At 56.8% G+C, this 21,560-nt stretch overlaps 1 protein-coding gene across 1 annotated transcript in view; it reads left to right on the top strand.

Annotated features, from left to right (window-relative positions):
* LOC142292378 (uncharacterized) overlaps positions 1-21,560 on the top strand; it is a 35,374-nt gene that overhangs the window by 3,614 nt on the left and 10,200 nt on the right. Inside the window, exons 3-10 of the mRNA XM_075337705.1 lie at positions 4,002-4,128; positions 6,133-6,734; positions 9,210-9,282; positions 9,460-9,878; positions 11,108-11,141; positions 11,219-11,688; positions 11,910-11,964; positions 13,286-13,722. Of these exons, the coding sequence (XP_075193820.1) occupies positions 4,002-4,128; positions 6,133-6,734; positions 9,210-9,282; positions 9,460-9,878; positions 11,108-11,141; positions 11,219-11,688; positions 11,910-11,964; positions 13,286-13,722 (2,217 nt within the window). The remainder of the gene's footprint in view (positions 1-4,001; positions 4,129-6,132; positions 6,735-9,209; positions 9,283-9,459; positions 9,879-11,107; positions 11,142-11,218; positions 11,689-11,909; positions 11,965-13,285; positions 13,723-21,560) is intronic.

Here is a 21,560-nt window from a genome sequence, read left to right as displayed (position 1 = left end):
AAACGATGCCCGACAGAACGGACCTAACGATCCACAGACACATCCAAACGATGCCCGACAGACCGGACCCGACAGTCCACAGACACATCCACCAGAAACCCAACAGGCCACAGACACATCCACCAGATACTGGGCAGGCCACAGACATATCCAAACAATACCGGACAGATCAAACCCGATGATCCACAGACACATCCACCAGATACATCCACCAGAAACCCAACAGTCCACAGACACATCCACCCGATACCGGACAGGCCACAGACACATCCAAACGATGCCCGACAGAACGGACCTAACGATCCACAGACACATCCAAACGATGCCCGACAGACCAGACCCGACAGTCCACAGACACATCCACCAGAAACCCAACAGGCCACAGACACATCCACCAGATACATCCACCAGATACATCCACCAGAAACCCAACAGTCCACAGACACATCCACCCGATACCGGACAGGCCACAGACACATCCAAACGATGCCCGACAGACCGGACCCGACAGTCCACAGACACATCCACCAGAAACCCAACAGGCCACAGACACATCCACCAGATACATCCACCAGAAACCCAACAGTCCACAGACACATCCACCCGATACCGGACAGGCCACAGACACATCCAAACGATACCCGACAGAACGGACCTAACGATCCACAGACACATCCAAACGATGCCCGACAGACCGGACCCGACAGTCCACAGACACATCCACCAGAAACCCAACAGGCCACAGACACATCCACCAGATACTGGGCAGGCCACAGACATATCCAAACAATACCGGACAGATCAAACCCGATGATCCACAGACACATCCACCAGATACATCCACCAGAAACCCAACAGTCCACAGACACATCCACCCGATACCGGACAGGCCACAGACACATCCAAACGATGCCCGACAGAACGGACCTAACGATCCACAGACACATCCAAACGATGCCCGACAGACCAGACCCGACAGTCCACAGACACATCCACCAGAAACCCAACAGGCCACAGACACATCCACCAGAAACCCAACAGGCCACAGACACATCCACCAGAAACCCAACAGTCCACAGACACATCCACCCGATACCGGACAGGCCACAGACACATCCAAACGATGCCCGACAGACCGGACCCGACAGTCCACAGACACATCCACCAGAAACCCAACAGTCCACAGACACATCCACCCGATACCGGACAGGCCACAGACACATCCAAACGATGCCCGACAGACCGGACCCGACAGTCCACAGACACATCCACCAGAAACCCAACAGGCCACAGACACATCCACCAGATACATCCACCAGAAACCCAACAGTCCACAGACACATCCACCCGATACCGGACAGGCCACAGACACATCCAAACGATGCCCGACAGAACGGACCTAACGATCCACAGACACATCCAAACGATGCCCGACAGACCAGACCCGACAGTCCACAGACACATCCACCAGAAACCCAACAGGCCACAGACACATCCACCAGAAACCCAACAGGCCACAGACACATCCACCAGAAACCCAACAGTCCACAGACACATCCACCCGATACCGGACAGGCCACAGACACATCCAAACGATGCCCGACAGACCGGACCCGACAGTCCACAGACACATCCACCAGAAACCCAACAGTCCACAGACACATCCACCCGATACCGGACAGGCCACAGACACATCCAAACGATGCCCGACAGACCGGACCCGACAGTCCACAGACACATCCACCAGAAACCCAACAGGCCACAGACACATCCACCAGATACATCCACCAGAAACCCAACAGTCCACAGACACATCCACCCGATACCGGACAGGCCACAGACACATCCAAACGATGCCCGACAGAACGGACCTAACGATCCACAGACACATCCAAACGATGCCCGACAGAACGGACCTAACAATCCACAGACACATCCAAACGATGCCCGACAGACCAAACCCGACAGTCCACAGACACATCCACCAGAAACCCAACAGGCCACAGACACAATCAAACAATACCGGACAGACCGGACCCGATGGTCCACAAACACATCCACCCAATACCGGACAGGCCACAGACACATCCAAACGATGCCCGACAGACCGGACCTAACAATCCACAGACACATCCAAACGATGCCGACAGACCGGACCTGAAAATCCACAGACACATCCAAACGATGCCCGACAGACTGGACCAGACAATCCACAGACACATCCAAACGATGCCCGACAGACTGGACCAGACAATCCACAGACACATCCAAACGATGCCTGACAGACTGGACCTGACAATCCACAGACACATCCAAACGATGCCCGACAGACCGGACCCAACGATCCACAGACACATCAAAACGATGCCCGACAGACTGGACCTGACAATCCACAGACACATCCAAACGATGCCCGACAGACTGGACCAGACAATCCACAGACACATCCAAACGATGCCTGACAGACTGGACCTAACGATCCACAGAAACATCCAAACGATGCCCGACAGACTGGACCAGACAATCCACAGACACATCCAAACGATGCCCGACAGACTGGACCTGACAATCCACAGAAACATCCAAACGATGCCTGACAGACTGGACCTGACAATCCACAGACACATCCAAACGATGCCCGACAGACTGGACCAGACAATCCACAGACACATCCAAACGATACCTGACAGACTGGACCAGACAATCCACAGACACATCCAAACGATGCCTGACACACTGGACCTGACAATCCACAGACACATCCAAACGATGCCTGACAGACCGGACCTGACGATCCACAGACACATCCAAACAATGCCTGACAGACCCGACCTACGATCCACAGACACATCCAAACGATGCCCGACAGACTGGACCAGACAATCCACAGACACATCCAAACGATACCCGACAGACCGGACCCAACGATCCACAGACACATCCAAACGATACCCGACAGACTGGACCTGACAATCCACAGACACATCCAAACGATGCCTGACAGACTGGACCAGACAATCCACAGACACATCCAAACGATACCCGACAGACTGGACCTGACAATCCACAGACACATCCAAACGATGCCTGACAGACTGGACCAGACAATCCACAGACACATCCAAACGATGCCTGACAGACTGGACCAGACAATCCACAGACACATCCAAACGATACCCGACAGACTGGACCTGACAATCCACAGACACATCCAAACGATGCCTGACAGACTGGACCAGACAATCCACAGACACATCCAAACGATACCCGACAGACTGGACCTGACAATCCACAGACACATCCAAACGATGCCCGACAGACTGGACCAGACAATCCACAGACACATCCAAACGATGCCTGACAGACCGGACCTGACGATCCACAGACACATCCAAACGATGCCCGACAGACTGGACCTGACAATCCACAGACACATCCAAACGATGCCTGACAGACTGGACCAGACAATCCACAGACACATCCAAACGATACCCGACAGACTGGACCTGACAATCCACAGACACATCCAAACGATGCCTGACAGACCCGACCTACGATCCACAGACACATCCAAACGATACCTGACAGACCCGACCTACGATCCACAGACACATCCAAACGATACCCGACAGACCGGACCCAACGATCCACAGAAACATCCAAATGATACCCGACAGACCGGACCCAACGATCCACAGACACATCCAAACGATACCCGACAGACCGGACCCAACGATCCACAGACACATCCAAACGATGCCTGACAGACCGGACCTGACGATCCACAGAAACATCCAAATGATACCCGACAGACCGGACCCAACGATCCACAGACACATCCAAACGATACCCGACAGACCGGACCCAACGATCCACAGACACATCCAAACGATGCCTGACAGACCGGACCTGACGATCCACAGACACACATGATTTGCGGCGGACCTGTGCAGGCCACACACAGATGCCCTCGTGCTGATTGTTCTGGTTTCCGCCTCCAGTCCGGTGTGGGATTCGACGATCTTGCCGCTTCATTTTCTAAAGAAGAATGGATGGAGCTGGAGGAATGGCAGAAGGAGCTGTACCGGAACGTGATGAAGGAGACGTCCGAGACCTTGATCTCCCTCGGTAAGCCCCCGGTCATGGTACAGTGATGTTGCGGAGTGTATACTGAGTACAGTGTGCCGCTTCTGTCACGCGGTTGGGCCGCCGCCTCTGGCACGTGGCAGTTGGGCCACCACTTCTAACACATGGTGGTTGGGTCGCCGCTTCTGTCACGCGGTTGGGCCGCCGATTCTGGCGCATTGCAGTTGGGCTGCTGCTTCTGGCATGTAGTTGGGTTGCTGCTTCTGGCACGTGGTTGGGCCGCCGCTTCTGACACGTGGCAGTTGGGATGCCGCTTCTGACACGTGGCAGTTGAGCTCCCGCTTCTGACACGTGGCAGTTGGGCTGCCGCTTCTGGCATGTTGTTGGGTTGCTGCTTCTGTCATGCAGTTGGGCCGCCACTTCAGGCACATGGCAGTTGGGCTGCCGCTTCTGACACGTGGCAGTTGGGATGCCGCTTCTGACACGTGGCAGTTGGGATGCCGCTTCTGACACGTGGCAGTTGGGATGCCGCTTCTGACACGTGGCAGTTGAGCTCCCGCTTCTGGCATGTTGTTGGGTTGCTGCTTCTGTCATGCAGTTGGGCCGCCACTTCTGGCACGTGGCCTGAAAATCCACAGACACATCCAAACGATGCCCGACAGACCCGACCTACGATCCACAGACACATCCAAACGATGCCCGACAGACTGGACCAGACAATCCACAGACACATCCAAACGATGCCTGACAGACCGGACCTGACGACCCACAGACACATCCAAACGATACAGGCTGGGCTGCCGCTTCTGACACGTGGCAGTTGGGCTGCCGCTTCTGACACGTGGCAGTTGAGCTGCCGCTTCTGACACGTGGCAGTTGGGCTGCCGCTTCTGACACGTGGCAGTTGGGCTGCCGCTTCTGACACGTGGCAGTTGGGCTGCCGCTTCTGACACGTGGCAGTTGGGCTGCCGCTTCTGACACGTGGCAGTTGGGCTGCCGCTTCTGACACGTGGCAGTTGGACTGCCGCTTCTGACACGTGGCAGTTGGACTGCCGCTTCTGACACGTGGCAGTTGGGCTGCCGCTTCTGACACGTGGCAGTTGGGCTGCCGCTTCTGTCACGCGGTTGGGCCGCCTGTTCTGGCACGCGGTTGGGCCCGCCTGTTCTGGCACGCGGTTGGGCCGCCTGTTCTGGCACGCGGTTGGGGCCGCCTGTTCTGGCACGCGGTTGGGCCGCCTGTTCTGGCACGCGGTTGGGCCGCCTGTTCTGGCACGCGGTTGGGCCGCCTGTTCTGGCACGCGGTTGGGCCGCCTGTTCTGGCACGCGGTTGGGCCGCCGCTTCTGTCACGCGGTTGGGCCGCCGCTTCTGTCACGCGGTTGGGCCGCCGCTTCTGTCACGCGGTTGGGCTGCCGGTTCTCGCTTCTCTACCCCGACTCCTGCTCCATTTGTATATCTATCCACCGTCTGGTGTCCGGAGCGCCGTCAGAATCCCCGTGTCTCCGCCATACAAGCGATCAGATGGCTGCTGGGTGAAGTCTTCAGGTGATTGAATCTTCCCATCTCCCAATCCCAAATATGAAAATCTGACACTGATTGGCTGGAAGCGTAAAGGCCGTAAAATAAAAAGTTCCAGAATTCCGGTGTTGTTGAACTTCCACCAAACAATGCAATGAATGCCCCTGATATCGCCGCAGAGCCCCACTGATGGAAATGTAAGAGTGTTGTGGCTCTTGGAAGAAGGGATGAATGTCTGCGCCCTTCCAGGGGTGTGTACTCTGCGCGGCCGCTGCTTCTTCACTTCGGGCCCCATTTACATAGCGCCAGTCCATCTCCGCCTCCCGCTGCGGCGCTGTTCCAGCAATGTCGGTGTCTCTTCGCAGCTGGGTATGTGACATTGGCTGCTCAGACGCCTGGCACATCAGTGGCACGTGCCCGGGTGGGAAGGATGAGGACATCACTGGAAGGACTGCACCATAGAGTATAATGGCCCCGGCGCTGAGCGGTGAGCTATGCTGCACCCCTGACCACGGGTCTTGTCCTTACAGGGGAAGGTTTGGTGGAGAAGGCGATCAGCGAGAAGCCCCCGGAGCACGTGGAGCCGGCACCCTGCCTGGCAGGCGATTGTGGCGGTCCCTTACCCCTGTGCCCCGAGGAGGCGGTGGCGTGTAGTAACCCCCTTGGAGGAGAAGGATCCCTGTGCCAGACGCTGGACATTGCTGAGGGGAAGGCATTCACAGACGGAGTGGACAAGATCCGCATGAAGTTTCTGGATCGCGCAAACGGCAGCAGCTCGGAGCAGGCGCACGCCTGCGCGGAGTGCGGAAATGTCTTCTACAACAAGCGGACACTGAAGGCGCATCTGCGGGGTCACCTCGGCGAGCGCTCCTACATCTGCAACGTCTGCGGGAAATGCTTCAGTCGCCACACGTCGCTGATCATCCACGAGCGGATCCACACTGGGGAGCGGCCGTACCAGTGCACACAGTGTGGCAAAAGCTTCATCCAGAGGCAACACCTCAACACCCACCTGAAGACCCACACCGGGGAGAAGGCCTTCCAGTGCGGCCAGTGCCCCAAAGGCTTCCGGTGGAGGTCAGAGCTGGCGAAGCACCAGAAGATCCACGAGGAGGAGACCGGTGATGGAGAGGTGGGTGTCAACGGCACAGTCTATGGCGGGCTCTGTGTGTGGGGGTGCGTGTCGTCTGTCAGGGGGGTATGGGGCGTCTGTGGGGTGGGGCATCGGTGTGGGGGTGGGATGACTGTACGGTGGGGTGTTGCGACCGTGTGGGATGTCTGTGTAGTAGGATGTGGCGTCTAGTGGAGCTTCTTTGTGGGCAGTGTAGCGTCTGTCGGGTGGGTCTTCTGTGTGGTGTGTGGTGTCTGTGGGGGTGGGGCTTCTGTGTGTGGGGGTGGGGCTTTGTAGAGGGAAGGGATGTCTGTATGCGGGGGTGAGATGTCTGTGAGGGGGTGGGGCTTCTGTGTGTGTGTCGGTATCTGTATGGTGGGAGGTGGCATCCGTGTGGGATGTTTGTGTAGTAGGATGTGGCGTCTGGTGGGGTATGGGACTCATGTGTGGGGGGAGAGATTTCTGGCGGGTAGGGTTTCTGTGTGGGGGGTGGGGTTTCTGTATGGAGGGTGGGGCTTCTGTGTGGACGGTGGGGCTTCTGTATGGGGATTCTGAGTGGAGGGTGGGGTTTCTGTGTAGGGGAAGAGATGTCTGGGGGTGGGGCTTGTGTGGGGGGTGGGGCTTCTGTGTGGGGTGGGACTTCTGTGTGGGGTAGGGATTCTGTGTGGGGGCAGAGATGTCTGGGGTGGGGCTTCTGTGTGGGAGTGGGGTTTCTGTGTGGGGGGAGAGATGTCTGGGGTGGGGCTTCTGTGTGGAGGGTGGGGCTTCTGTGTGGGGTGGGGTTTCTGTGTGGGGGAGAGATGTCTGGGGGTGGGGTTTCTGTGTGGGGGGTGGGGTTTCTGTGGGAGGGGTGGGGTTTCTGTGTGGAGCGTGGGGTTTCTGTGTGGGGGTGGGGTTTCTGTGTGGGGGAGAGATGTCTGTTGGGGTGGGTCTTGTGTAGAGGGTGGAGTTTGTGTGGGGGGTGGGGTTTCTGTCTGAGGGGTGTGGTTTGTGTGGAGGGTGTGGTTTCTGTGTGGGGGTGGGGTTTCTGTGTGGAGGGTGGAGTTTGTGTGAGGGTGGGGTTTCTGTGTGGGGGAGAGATGTCTGTTGGGGTGGGGTTTCTGTGTGGGGGGAGAGATGTCTTTTGGGGTGGGGTTTCTGTGTATGGGGTTTCTATGTGGGGCTTCTGTGTTTAGGGGTGGGGTTTCTGTGTGGAGGGTGGGGTTTCTGTGTGGGGGGGTGGGGTTTCTGTGTGGAGGGTGGGGCTTGTGTGGAGGGTGGGGTTTCTGTGTGGGGGAGAGATGTCTGTGGGGGTGGGGCTTCTGTGTGTGGGGGTGGGGCTTTGTAGAGGGAAGGGATGTCTGTATGCGGGGGTGAGATGTCTGTGAGGGGGTGGGGCTTCTGTGTGTGTGTCGGTATCTGTATGGTGGGAGGTGGCATCCGTGTGGGATGTTTGTGTAGTAGGATGTGGCGTCTGGTGGGGTATGGGACTCATGTGTGGGGGGAGAGATTTCTGGAGGGTAGGGTTTCTGTGTGGGGGGGTGGGGTTTCTGTATGGAGGGTGGGGCTTCTGTATGGGGATTCTGAGTGGAGGGTGGGGTTTCTGTGTAGGGGAAGAGATGTCTGGGGGTGGGGCTTGTGTGGGGGGTGGGGCTTCTGTGTGGGGTGGGACTTCTGTGTGGGGTAGGGATTCTGTGTGGGGGCAGAGATGTCTGGGGTGGGGCTTCTGTGTGGGAGTGGGGTTTCTGTGTGGGGGGAGAGATGTCTGGGGTGGGGCTTCTGTGTGGAGGGTGGGGCTTCTGTGTGGGGTGGGGTTTCTGTGTGGGGGAGAGATGTCTGGGGGTGGGGTTTCTGTGTGGGGGGTGGGGTTTCTGTGGGAGGGGTGGGGTTTCTGTGTGGAGCGTGGGGTTTCTGTGTGGGGGTTGGGTTTCTGTGTGGGGGAGAGATGTCTGTTGGGGTGGGTCTTGTGTAGAGGGTGGAGTTTGTGTGGGGGGTGGGGTTTCTGTCTGAGGGGTGTGGTTTCTGTGTGGAGGGTGTGGTTTCTGTGTGGGGGTGGGGTTTCTGTGTGGAGGGTGGAGTTTGTGTGAGGGTGGGGTTTCTGTGTGGGGGGAGAGATGTCTGTTGGGGTGGGGTTTCTGTGTGGGGGGGTGGGGTTTCTGTGTGGGGGGAGAGATGTCTTTTGGGGTGGGGTTTCTGTGTGTGGGGTTTCTATGTGGGGCTTCTGTGTTTAGGGGTGGGGTTTCTGTGTGGAGGGTGGGGTTTCTGTGTGGGGGGGTGGGGTTTCTGTGTGGAGGGTGGGGCTTGTGTGGAGGGTGGGGTTTCTGTGTGGGGGAGAGATGTCTGTTGGGGTGGGGTTTCTGTGTTGGGGTGGGACGTTTGTCGGGCGGTGCCATTGACGGCTCTTTTTCATGACTCCCTGATTCTTCGGTCCCGTCAGGCCGCGCTCTGTGTAGCCTCCGCTGATCTCCGCTCGCTCGCTCGGGATGTCGGGATAAGCGGCCTGTGTTGTGTTTTCAGGTTGCTGACGCGTCCATAAAGGAAGAACATGGCGACTCCAATACTTTTCAGGACCAAGAAGCAGCAAACACAGGTGAGCGGTGGTGCCGGGTCACCGCGTACGATGTGAATGGAGCGCGTCTCCCTGCCGCGTACTGCAGAGGCTACAGGGGCAGGTGGAGGGCGGCGAGTGGTGCTCCGGGGACTTGTCTGGGTACTGAGGGGTAACTGTCCACATTCCTCTCCTCATCTTATGCTTTCTATTCTTCAGACTCTGTTCCTCTGACCCCGACTCCCTTGGCCAACCAGAAGAGTGCGGGCCGCCGGCGTCCTAGTACCGCCAAGGTGGAGAAGGCGCATGCCTGCGCGGAATGTGGGAAGGTCTTCTACAACAAGCGGACACTGAAGGCGCACCTGCGGGATCATCTCGGCGAGCGCTCCTACATCTGCAATGTGTGCGGCAAGTGCTTCCGTAGACACACGGCGCTGATCATCCACGAGCGGATCCACACCGGGGAGCGACCGTACAAGTGTCTGCAGTGCGACAAGAGCTTCATCCAGAAGCAGCACCTCACCACCCACAACAGGACGCACACCGGAGAGAAGCCATTCCCCTGCCCTGTCTGCGGGAAAAGCTACCGCTGGAGGTCCGAGCTAGTGAAGCACCAGAAGATCCACGAGGAGGAGCAGGTATCGTCACACCCCTGCCACATTCCTCCCCCACCGTCACACCCCTGCCGCATTCCTTCCCCACCGTCACACCCCTGCCGCATTCCTTCCCCACCGTCTCACCCCTGCCGCATTCCTTCCCCACCGTCTCACCCCTGCCGCATTCCTTCCCCACCGTCTCACCCCTGCCGCATTCCTTCCCCACCGTCACACCCCTGCCGCATTCCTTCCCCACCGTCTCACCCCTGCCGCATTCCTTCCCCACCGTCACACCCCTGCCGCATTCCTTCCCCACCGTCTCACCCCTGCCGCATTCCTTCCCCACCGTCTCACCCCTGCCGCATTCCTTCCCCACCGTCTCACCCCTGCCACATTCCTTCTCCACCATCTCACCCCTGCCGCATTCTTTCCCCACCGTCTCACCCCTGCCGCATTCCTTCCCCACCGTCTCACCCCTGCCGCATTCCTTCCCCACCGTCTCACCCCTGCCGCATTCCTTCCCCACCGTCTCACCCCTGCCGCATTCCTTCCCCACCGTCTCACCCCTGCCGCATTCCTTCCCCACCGTCTCACCCCTGCCGCATTCCTTCCCCACCGTCGCACCCCTGCCGTATTCCTTCCCCACCGTCTCACCCCTGCCGCATTCCTTCCCCACCGTCTCACCCCTGCCGCATTCCTCCCCCACCGTCTCACCCCTGCCGCATTCCTTCCCCACCGTCTCACCCCTGCCGCATTCCTACCCCACCGTCTCACCCCTGCCGCATTCCTCCCCCACCGTCTCACCCCTGCCGCATTCCTCCCCCACCGTCTCACCCCTGCCGCATTCCTTCCCCACCGTCTCACCCCTGCCGCATTCCTTCCCCACCGTCTCACCCCTGCCGCATTCCTTCCCCACCGTCTCACCCCTGCCGCATTCCTTCCCCACCGTCACACCCCTGCCCCATTCCTCCCCTTCCCTCACTCCCCTGTCACATTCCCCCTGCCCACTGTCTCACCCCTGCCGCATTCCTTCCCCACCGTCACACCCCTGCCACATTCCTCCCCTTCCCTCACTCCCCTGTCACATTCCCCCTGCCCACTGTCACACCCCTCCCCCGCTGATCATCACCCACTCTTGTGCCATAGTGCCAGCAATTGACCTGTGCCCGCTGTGCTGCAGTGGCAGTCACCCCAGATATGGAGACGTTGTACCATATTATCACCTGGTGGCCGAGGTCTTCCTCTGTGTAAATAACGTCTTTGTTTTTCAGAATGGGGCAGGCGGCTCTGAGGCCGGGCAGAGAGGTGAGCGGCTTGTGCCTGGCACGTCAGGGGTTAATGACTGATCGCCGGCTTCTGATTTGTTGCTCTCTTCTTTCCAGAATCCACCGGTAGGAAGCGGCGACACAAGCGCGAGGCGTCAGGCGGGGCGATGTGCGCCCTGGAGAGGGGCAAGGCCCTGGGGAAGCGGGCGCGGCTCCTCCTGCGGCAGCGGGCACAGAAAGCAGAGCGGGCGCTCTCCTGCCCGGACTGCAGCAAAACCTTCCTGAACAAGCGGACGCTGCGCACTCACCAGCGGGTGCACACCGACGAGCGCTCCTACATCTGCAACGTGTGCGGCAAGAGCTTCCGCCGCCACACCTCCCTCCTCATCCACGAGCGCATCCACACCGGGGAGCGGCCGTACCAGTGCGCCCAGTGCGGCAAGAGCTTCGTCCAGCGGCAGCACCTCACCACCCACCTGAGGACCCACACCGGGGAGAAGGCCTTCCAGTGCGCCCAGTGCCCCAAAGGCTTCCGGTGGAGGTCCGAGCTGGCGAAGCACCAGAAGATCCACGAGGAGCACGAGGAGGTAACAGTCACACTGCTGAGGGTCTGTGACACTGTGTCAGTGGGGCCTCCAGACAGCTGTGCCTGCATACATTATGACCGCTGCTGATCACCGCAAGTGAGGAATCAATATGAAGTATGTTAGAAAACGCACGTCTGATTTACGTGGGACTGCGCAGTGATCAGGCTCTCGTCCGGGGGTGCGACCTGTGCGGCCAGTGACCCCAGTTTTCCTTTTTACAGGGTCTTCTGTCCACAGCTGATCCCACCTGCAAGAAAGAGACGGAGAACTTTCTAGGTGAGATGTGACCCCAATAGGAGATCACGGTCCCAACATACACCAGGGTCCCATAGCGAGGGGCTTCACTCACCGGGGGGGTGTCCTGCTGACACCGGGGGGAGGGGGGGTGTACTGCTGACACCGGGGGAGGGGGGGGTGTACTGCTGACACCTGGGGAGGGGGGGTGTACTGCTGACACCGGGGGAGGGGGGGGTGTACTGCTGACACCTGGGGAGGGGGGGGTGTACTGCTGACACCGGGGGAGGGGGGGTGTACTGCTGACACCGGGGGAGGGGGGGGTGTACTGCTGAGACCGGGGGAGGTGGGGTGTACTGCTGACACCGGGGGAAGGGGGTGTACTGCTGACACCGGGGGGAGGGGGTGTACTGCTGACACCAGGGAGGGGGTGATATGAATGCCGCTTTTATAATGGGGTGGGTGCCACTGACGTTGGGGGGAGTTGGTGTCACTGACGTTGTGGGGATAGGGTGCCACTGACGTTGGGGAGTGGGTGCCACTGATGCTGTGGGGAGAGGGTGCCACTGACGTTGTGGGGATAGGGTGCCACTGACGTTGGGGGAGTTGGTGCCACTGACGTTGGGGAGTGGGTGCCACTGACGCTGTGGGGAGTGGGTGCCACTGACGTTGGGGGAGTGGGTGCCACTGACGTTGGGGGAGTGGGTGCCACTGACGTTGGGGAGTGGGTGCCACAGACGTTGGGGAGTGGGTGCCACTGACGCTGTGGAGAGTGGGTGCCACTGACGCTGTGGGGAGTGGGTGCCACTGACGCTGTGGGGAGTGGGTGCCACTGACGTTGGGGAGTGGGTTCCACTGACGTTGGGGAGTGGGTTCCACTGACGTTGGGGAGTGGGTGCCACTGACGTTGGGGAGTGGGTGCCACTGACGCTGTGGGGAGTGGGTGCCACTGACGCTGTGGGGAGTGGGTGCCACTGACTCTGTGGGGAGTGGGTGCCACTGACGCTGTGGGGAGTGGGTGCCACTGACATTGGGGAGTGGGTGCCACTGACGTTGGGGAGTGGGTGCCACTGACGGGGAATTGGTGCCACTGACGCGGTGGGGAGTTGGTGCCACTGACGCGGTGGGGAGTGGGTGCCACTGACGTTGGGGAGTGGGTGCCACTGACACTGTGGGGAGTGGGTGCCACTGACGTTGGGGGGAGTGGGTGCCACTGACGCAGGGGGAGTGGGTGCCACTGACGTTGGGGAGTGGGTGCCACTGACACTGCGGGGTCCCTCTTTCCAGGTTACATTATATAGGGCCTCAGCTGTGTGTGCTGTCAGGAATGAGGCCCCTTTTGATCTTCTCTGTCCCCCCTCAGATGATGACTGGAAGGCCATCACTAGTGCCCAGAACCAGCAGAGTCAAAAAAACGGGGAAGCTCCTGAGAAAGTGGTGACCTTGGGCCGCCCCAGGCAGGAGGAGCTGCATCACTGCACTCAGTGCGACAAGGCGTTCCTGCGGAGCAGCGACCTGACGAGACACCAGAGAAGTCACCTGGAAGAGCGGCCCTACGTCTGCAACCAGTGCGGCAAATGCTTCAGACGCAACACCTCACTGCTCATCCACGAGCGCATCCACACCGGGGAGCGGCCGTACCAGTGCGCCCAATGCGGCAAGAGCTTCGTCCAGCGGCAACACCTCACCACCCACCTGAGGACCCACACCGGGGAGAAGCCTTTCCCATGTACCCTGTGCAGAAAGAGCTACCGGTGGAGATCTGAGCTGCTGAAACACCAGCGGGTCCACAACAACGAGGTGCGTCCCCCCCATTATTGTGATAGACTACCATGTATAATACATGATCATCCCATATATACATAGATATTGTACACACTCGGCACTGTGCAAAAGTTTTAGGCAGGTGCAGAAAAATTGCAGCGTAAGAAGCTTCATGCAATGAAGAGTTAATAGTTTATTTTTACTAATTAACAAAATGTAAAATGACTGCAGAGAAATGTGAATCCATCCGTCGCCTCCATCCGTCGCCTCCATCCGTTTTTCTACGTGACTTGTGCAGTGCGGGATTTATAGGATTACAGTCGGGTGTGTGAGGAACAATTCTACCAGATAGGTGATAACGATCATATACTGATACAGAAACAGCTGTGTAGGAGGCATAAAACTGGGTTAGGAACAGCCAAACTCTACTGCAAAGGTGAGGATGTGGAAGACGGATCTCGTCACTGTGACGACGTGGACTCTGTCAGTGCCTAACATGGGTTAAGTTTCTTAAAATTCAGCCAGACATGATGATAGTTTGTTTATAGATGGGGGATAAGCCCCTCATTGTTTCTACAAGACTCTTAAGCTGGTGTCACACTAAGCGACAACGACGTCGCTGTTACGTCACCATTAACCCGATGTGTGCTGCAGCTACATGTCACAGTGCAGAGAGCAAGGAGCCGCGCGCACTGCTTAGCGCTGGCTCCTTGCTCTCCTTGCTACAGTATACATCGGGTTAATTACCCGATGCATACTGCAGCTACATGTGCACAGAGCAGGAGCCGGCACTGGCAGCAAGAGCGGAGGCTGGTAACCAGCGTAAACATCGGGTAACCAGGGAAAGGTCTTCCCTTGGTTACCCGATGTTTACGCTGGTTACAGCTTACCGCAGCTGCCAGTGCCGGCTCCTGATCGCTTCATTTCGTCGCTCTCTCGCTGTCACACACAGCGATGTGTGTGTCACAGCGGGAGAGTGACGACCAAAAAATGAAGCTGGACATTCAGCAACGACCGGCGACCTCACAGCAGGGGCCAGGTCGTTGCTGGATGTCACACACAGCGACAGCGACGGGACGTCGCTGCAACGTCACAGAAAATGGTGACGTAGCAGCGACGTCGTTGTCGGCGTCGTCGTTATGTGTGACACCAGCTTTAGGAGTCTAGTGTTACAGTTCTTGTTGACTCATGTAATTGCCTTGGCCAGTGAAGGTCAGATACCTAGACAAATCAATTATGCGAACCTCTCATTGTATCACTATGTGCATTGCTAGATGCGATGTAACTTAGCTGTCTCTCCCTCCTCTCTGCCAGAGAACATTACTACTAGGGATATTTTGTATATGGCTTGAAATCTAGCCAATAAGAGCCCAGTCTTATCCATCAATCGTGAAGACCCCAATGGTCTGAATGGAGAGCTCAGGGGTATAAGAAGGAGGACTGTCCATTGCCCGGGGAGACTCTTGGTACACGATACCAATCTAGGCTCTGCGGATCCGATTGGCAAGCCATAACCAAACCTGGATTATAAAACTACATGGACCTCAGCATCGAATGCAAGGATTCGGCTGAGATATCAAGGACTACCTAAGGAAAGAATCCAGCTTGGGACAATCCAGTCACCTGACCACAGACTTTGCGGTCCTCAGACAGCTTCCTAAATCTGGCGTTATTCCAGTCTCGGTGAGTGCCTGCCGAAAGCGGTGTGCTGCTGGATTGGAGTAAATAGCCCTGGAAGCTCTGAGGCACGGACCTTCTAATCCCTGGTGAGCAGCGGAAGGGGGAGACTCTGTTGCCTGTTACATTTGTGTGTTTTGCTGGTTATGTGTTATGTGCCGTTAATTGTTTGGGGATCCAATAAAGTCTAATTATTGTGGTTCCCTCACCCTGTGTTGTCTGAGTAGTGTTACGCCCACGGTTAGGGAGGCCGGCGTTCAGTTGGGATGAGCCCTGAGCCATGCTGTCTTTCTAAAGGCGGCCGGGTCAGCGGACAAGAGCACCCACTGAGCCCCGTGTCTCCACAGGAGAGCACCCACTGACTCCCGTGTCTCCACAGGAGAGCACCCACTGACCCCCGTGTCTCCACAGGACAGCACACACTGATAGGACAAACGAGGAAGTGCACGGACCTGAATAGCAATAAAACAGAAAGGCAAAGGAAAGGAACCAGCAGCAGTTGGACCTAGACAAAACTGACGGTGGTAAAACAGAGAGCGAAACCGACCACTCAAACAGATGTCACCAGATCGAGCCTCAGAGTTGAGCCATGATAGTATCCTCCCTTCTACAAATGACGACTGGACCCTCAGATACCCGCTTCCTCTGATGACGCTGATGAAACTATTATCAAGCAATATGTATAAAGATCCTCCTCCGCATTGACCCAGGAGTTATCCTCAGGACTGTAACCCTTCCACTTGACCAGATACTCTAGACAGCACCTAAACCACCTGGATCCCAAAAACGCGATCTACTTCATACTCCTGATCATCCTGTAAATCCCATCTCAATAATGTCTCAAGGACTTGAGGTTCCTTCAAATGTCTTTAGTCGAGAAGACTGGAACGAGTCTTTGATTTAGCAAGCTACAGGGAGCTGAAGCTTAACTGTTACTGGATTCAACTTTAGTAGTCCTCTAAGCACCCACAGGTTTCCTGGAAGCCACTTTAAGCTGTGCTCGAGGACAACCACACAAACTCCCCCACCCTAGACAGGAGCCATTCTGCGTCTGCGGTTTGTTCCCAGTTTGATCCAATCACTAGTGACCAAAAGACCCCATTCAACATTCCTCCAGACTATTAATAATCTGGAAGAAAATTTCTCCTCCTCTGGCAAGGAAGTCTGCAACCCAGAAAAAAAATCCCAAAAAACAGATGAAAACCCCCACAATAAAAAGAAAAATGGCATTCTCAGATCCAGGAAGATGGGTCACTGAGAAATCACACTGAGCAAAGAAAAGAGCCCACCGGGCCTGTCTGGTGTTTAGACCCGCAGCATCAGTGTAAGTTAGGTTTTTGTGATCGGTAAAGACTGTTACCTTATGCCTAGCCCCCTCCAACCAATATGTCCATTCCTCAAAGGCTCTTTTAACCGCCAAAACCTGGCGGTCACCAATATCGTAGTTAGATTCAACTTGTGAGAACTTCTGAGAATAAAAAGCACAGAGATGAAGGGTAACCATTTTTTATCGTGAAAGAAAGGCCCCATCCCCAAAGGAGAAGCGTCTACTTCGACCACAAAAGACAGGTCAATATCGGGTTGTCTGATAACAGAAAAGGCTTTCTCTGCCTCCGGACCATAAAGAAAAGTCAGTCCCCGTCTTGGTCACGTCTGTTAAAGGCTTGGCTATAACCGAAAAGTTCTTTAATAAACTTACGGTCATAATTTGTAAAACCTAAAAATCTCTACAATGCTTTAAGGTTACTTGGCTGCACCCAATCAAGGGCAACCTGCACCTTAACGGGGTCCAACTGAAACCCATGGAGCAGAAACCAGATGACCTAAGAACTGGACCTGCTGCACTTCAAATTGACATTTCTTTGTCGCTCCATTGGGAGACCCAGACAATTGGGTGTATAGCTTCTGCCTCCGGAGGCCACACAAAGTATTACACTTTAAAAAGTGTAACCCCTCCCCTCTGCTATACACCCCCCCGTGCATCACGGGCTCCTCAGTTTTATGCTTTGTGTTGAAGGAGGCACACATGCACTCATGCTCCCATTTTAGTCAGCCGCAGCTGCTGATTGTATCGGATGGAAGAAAAGAGGGCCTCTAACAGGGCTCCCGGCATGCTCCCTTCTCACCCCACTAAGTCGGCGGTGTTGTTAAGGTTGAGGTACCCATTGCGGGTACACAGGCTGGAGCCACATGCCGTTTTCCTTCCCCATCCCTTAGGGGCATGGAGCACCTTGGCCTCAGACGCTGCAGCGACTGCGGTGTTGGTATGAGACCGGGACTACCGCGCCGACCGCGCCTGCTTGCCGGCCGCGGTTTTAACTTTAGTCCCCGGCTTTTGCGGCCTAGTGCATTAAACTCCCGCCCCCGGGCCTGCCAGTCAGGGGTAAGGGCGGGACGGTCGGTCTGACGCCGACAGTGAGGGCTGGAGCACACGTAGCTGTCCTCCGCCCCCCTCACTAATCACTCTGGGGCCAGATTCCCGCACTTTTGTAGTTACGCCCACGGCTCCCTCCTCCCCTGTGAACGCCGACAGCCATGTTTTAAGCACATTCTGCCGGTGGAGGACTTCTGGCTGCATCTCTGGGAGACCCGAGGCAGGGAATCTGGTGGCCACACACCGCTTGAGCGGTCGGTAAGCCACACCGGTCACCCGGTGCTGGGCCCCATAGAGTGCCGAACTGTATATATATATATATTATATTTGTATACATTTTCTCGGTTCGGCTGTACTGTTAGCTTGTGGCTATATATCCCTCAGTGATCACTCTCCTGGGAGACAACAGCATGTCGTTCACAAGGAGCAAGGGTACCAAGACACAGGGTTATTTTGCAACCTGTACCTCTTGTGCGGCTATGCTACCTGCAGGTTCCACCTACCCTCACTGTGAGCAATGCTCGGGCCCTGTGGCACTCGCTCAGCCGGAGCCTGGGGCACTGGTGGGACCCTCGGCCCAGGTAGAACCGCCGGTTTCCCCTGTCCAGGTGACAGGGACAGAGTTTGCAGTTTTAGCTGAGAAACTCTCTGAGTCACTGTCACAATCCATGGCTCAGTCTATGGACAAATGGTCTGCTAAGATACTAGAAGCCTTGCAGTCCAGACCGGCCCTTACACAGGCCCCGGGCACTGCGGGATCGCCCCCAGGCCCCTCTCGGTCTGCGACGAAGCGTGCGCCTGGGGTGGCCTCTAGTTATTACGTGGAGGACTCCAGCACGGACCGCAGTCCCAGACCGGCTAAGCGGGCTCGATTAGAATCTTCCCCGACTTCATCACGCTGTTCGGGGTCTCAGCTTGAGGACTCTCTAGAGGATGAGGCGGAGGTCGCAGCCCAGGACTCTGACCCTGACGTTGCTCTCAATCTTGATACACCTGAAGGGGACGCCATAGTAAATGACCTTATAGCGTCCATCAATCAGGTGCTAGATCTTTCTCCCCCAACTCTACCTATAGAGGAGTCGGCAGCACAGCAGGAGAAGCACCAATTTAGGTTTCCCAAACGTACTCGGAGTGTTTTCTTCGATCACTCGAACTTCAGAGATGCTGTCCAGAAGCACAGGGCTTTCCCGGACAAGCGCTTTACTAAACGCCTTAATGACACACGTTACCCCTTCCCCTCTGACGTAGTTAAGGGTTGGGCTCAATGTCCCAAGGTGGATCCTCCAGTCTCTAGACTGGCGGCTAGATCCGTAGTGGCAGTGGCTGACGGTTCAACGCTCAAGGATGCCACGGACAGGCAGATAGAGCTCCTAATGAAATCCATCTATGAAGCCATAGGCGCGTCCTTTGCCCCAGCCTTTGCAGCAGTGTGGGCACTCCAAGCTATCTCAGCTTGTCTGTCTGAGATTAATGCGGTCACCCGTACCTCGGCTCCGCAAGTAGCGTCTTTGACTTCTCAGGCGTCGGTATTTTCATCCTACGCCATGAATGCTGTCCTGGACTCGGCTAGCCGTACAGCGGTAGCATCCGCCAATTCGGTGGCAGTCCGCAGGGCCATGTGGCTACGCGAATGGAAGGCAGACTCTGCTTCCAAGAAGTTCTTGACCGGTTTGCCTTTTTCTGGCGACCGATTGTTTGGCGAACAATTGGATGAAATTATTAAGCAATCCAAGGGAAAGGACTCGTCCTTACCCCAGCCCAAACCAAAGAGACCTCAGCAACGAAAAATTCAAGCGAGGTTTCGGTCCTTTCGGCCCTCAGCCAGATCCCAATCCTCCTCGTCCAACAGGCCACAGAAGAGCCAGAGAAACTCTTCTGCCTGGCAATCTAAGTCACGTCCTCCAAAGACCGCCGGAGGCACCGTCTCCAAGGCGGCCTCCTCATGACTTTCGGCCTCCCCAAACCGCATCCTCGGTCGGTGGCAGGCTCTCCCGCTTTTGCGACGCCTGGTGGCCACATGTCCAAGACCGATGGGTGAGGGACATTCTGTCTCACGGTTACAGGATAGAGTTCAGCTCTCGTCCTCCGACTCGTTTTTTCAGAACATCTCCGCCCCCCGAGCGAACCGTGGCACTTTTTCAGGCGGTGGACACTCTGAAGACAGAAGGAGTTGTGATCCCCGTTCCCCTTCAGGAACGGGGTCGCGGTTTTTACTCCAACCTGTTCGTGGTACCAAAAAAGGACGGTTCATTCCGTCCCGTTTTGGACCTCAAATTGCTCAACAGACATGTGAGAACCAGGCGGTTTCGCATGGAATCCCTCCGCTCTGTCATCGCTTCGATGTCCCAAGGAGACTTCCTAGCATCAATCGACATCAGGGATGCCTATCTCCATGTGCCGATCGCTCCAGAGCATCAACGCTTCCTGCGTTTCGCCATCGGGGACGAACACCTTCAGTTTGTGGCACTGCCTTTCGGCCTGGCGACAGCCCCACGGGTCTTCACCAAGGTCATGGCATCCGTTGTGGCAGTCCTACACTCTCAGGGCCACTCGGTGATCCCGTACTTAGACGATCTCCTAGTCAAGGCACCCTCCCGGGTGGCATGTCAACACAGTCTGACCGTGGCTCTGGAGACTCTCCAGAGGTTCGGGTGGATCATCAATTTCCCAAAGTCAAAATTGACTCCGACACAATCACTGACTTACCTCGGGATGGAGTTTCATACTCTCTCAGCGATAGTCAAGCTACCGCTGGACAAACAGCGTTCGCTGCAAACAGGGGTGCAATCTCTCCTTCGGGCCCAGTCACACCCCTTGAGGCGCCTCATGCACTTCCTGGGGAAGATGGTGGCAGCAATGGAGGCAGTTCCCTTTGCACAGTTTCATCTGCGTCCACTCCAATGGGACATTCTCCGCAAATGGGACAAGAGGTCGACGTCTCTCTTTCTCTGGCAGCCAAGACCTCTCTTCAGTGGTGGCTTCTTCCCACTTCTCTGTCGAAGGGAAAATCTTTCCTGCCCCCATCCTGGGCTGTGGTCACGACGGACGCGAGTCTGTCAGGGTGGGGAGCGGTTTTTCTCCACCACAAGGCTCAGGGAACCTGGACTCCGACGGAGTCCTCCCTTCAGATCAATGTTCTGGAGATAAGGGCAGTGTATCTAGCCCTAAAAGCGTTCCATCGGTGGCTGGAGGGCAGGCAGATCCGCATACAGTCGGACAACGCCACGGCGGTCGCGTACATCAACCACCAGGGCGGCACTCGCAGTCGTCAAGCCTTCCAAGAAGTTCGGCGGATTCTGCTGTGGGCGGAGGCCACAGCCTCCACCATCTCCGCGGTTCACATCCCGGGCGTAGAAAACTGGGAAGCAGACTTTCTCAGTCGCCAGGGCATGGACGCAGGGGAATGGTCTCTTCACCCGGACGTGTTTCAAGAGATCTGTTGCCGCTGGGGAACGCCGGACGTCTATCTCATGGCGTCCCGGCACAACAACAAAGTCCCGGCATTCATGGCACGGTCTCAGGATCACAGAGCTCTGGCGGCGGGCGCCTTAGTTCAGGATTGGTCGCAGTTTCGACTGCCTTATGTATTCCCTCCTCTGGCAATGCTGCCCAGAGTGTTGCGCAAGATCAGGTCCGACTGCCGCCGCGCCATCCTCGTCGCTCCAGACTGGCCGAGGAGGTCGTGGTACCCGGACCTGTGGCACCTCACGGTGGGTCAACCGTGGGCGCTCCCAGACCGACCAGACTTGCTGTCTCAAGGGCCATTTTTCCATCTGAATTCTGCGGCCCTCAACCTGACTGTGTGGCCATTGAGTCCTGGCTC

This window comes from Anomaloglossus baeobatrachus, chromosome 2, assembly GCF_048569485.1.
Source record: "Anomaloglossus baeobatrachus isolate aAnoBae1 chromosome 2, aAnoBae1.hap1, whole genome shotgun sequence".
Lineage (NCBI taxonomy): Eukaryota > Metazoa > Chordata > Amphibia > Anura > Aromobatidae > Anomaloglossus > Anomaloglossus baeobatrachus.
This window is presented reverse-complemented; position numbering and strand designations above follow the sequence as displayed.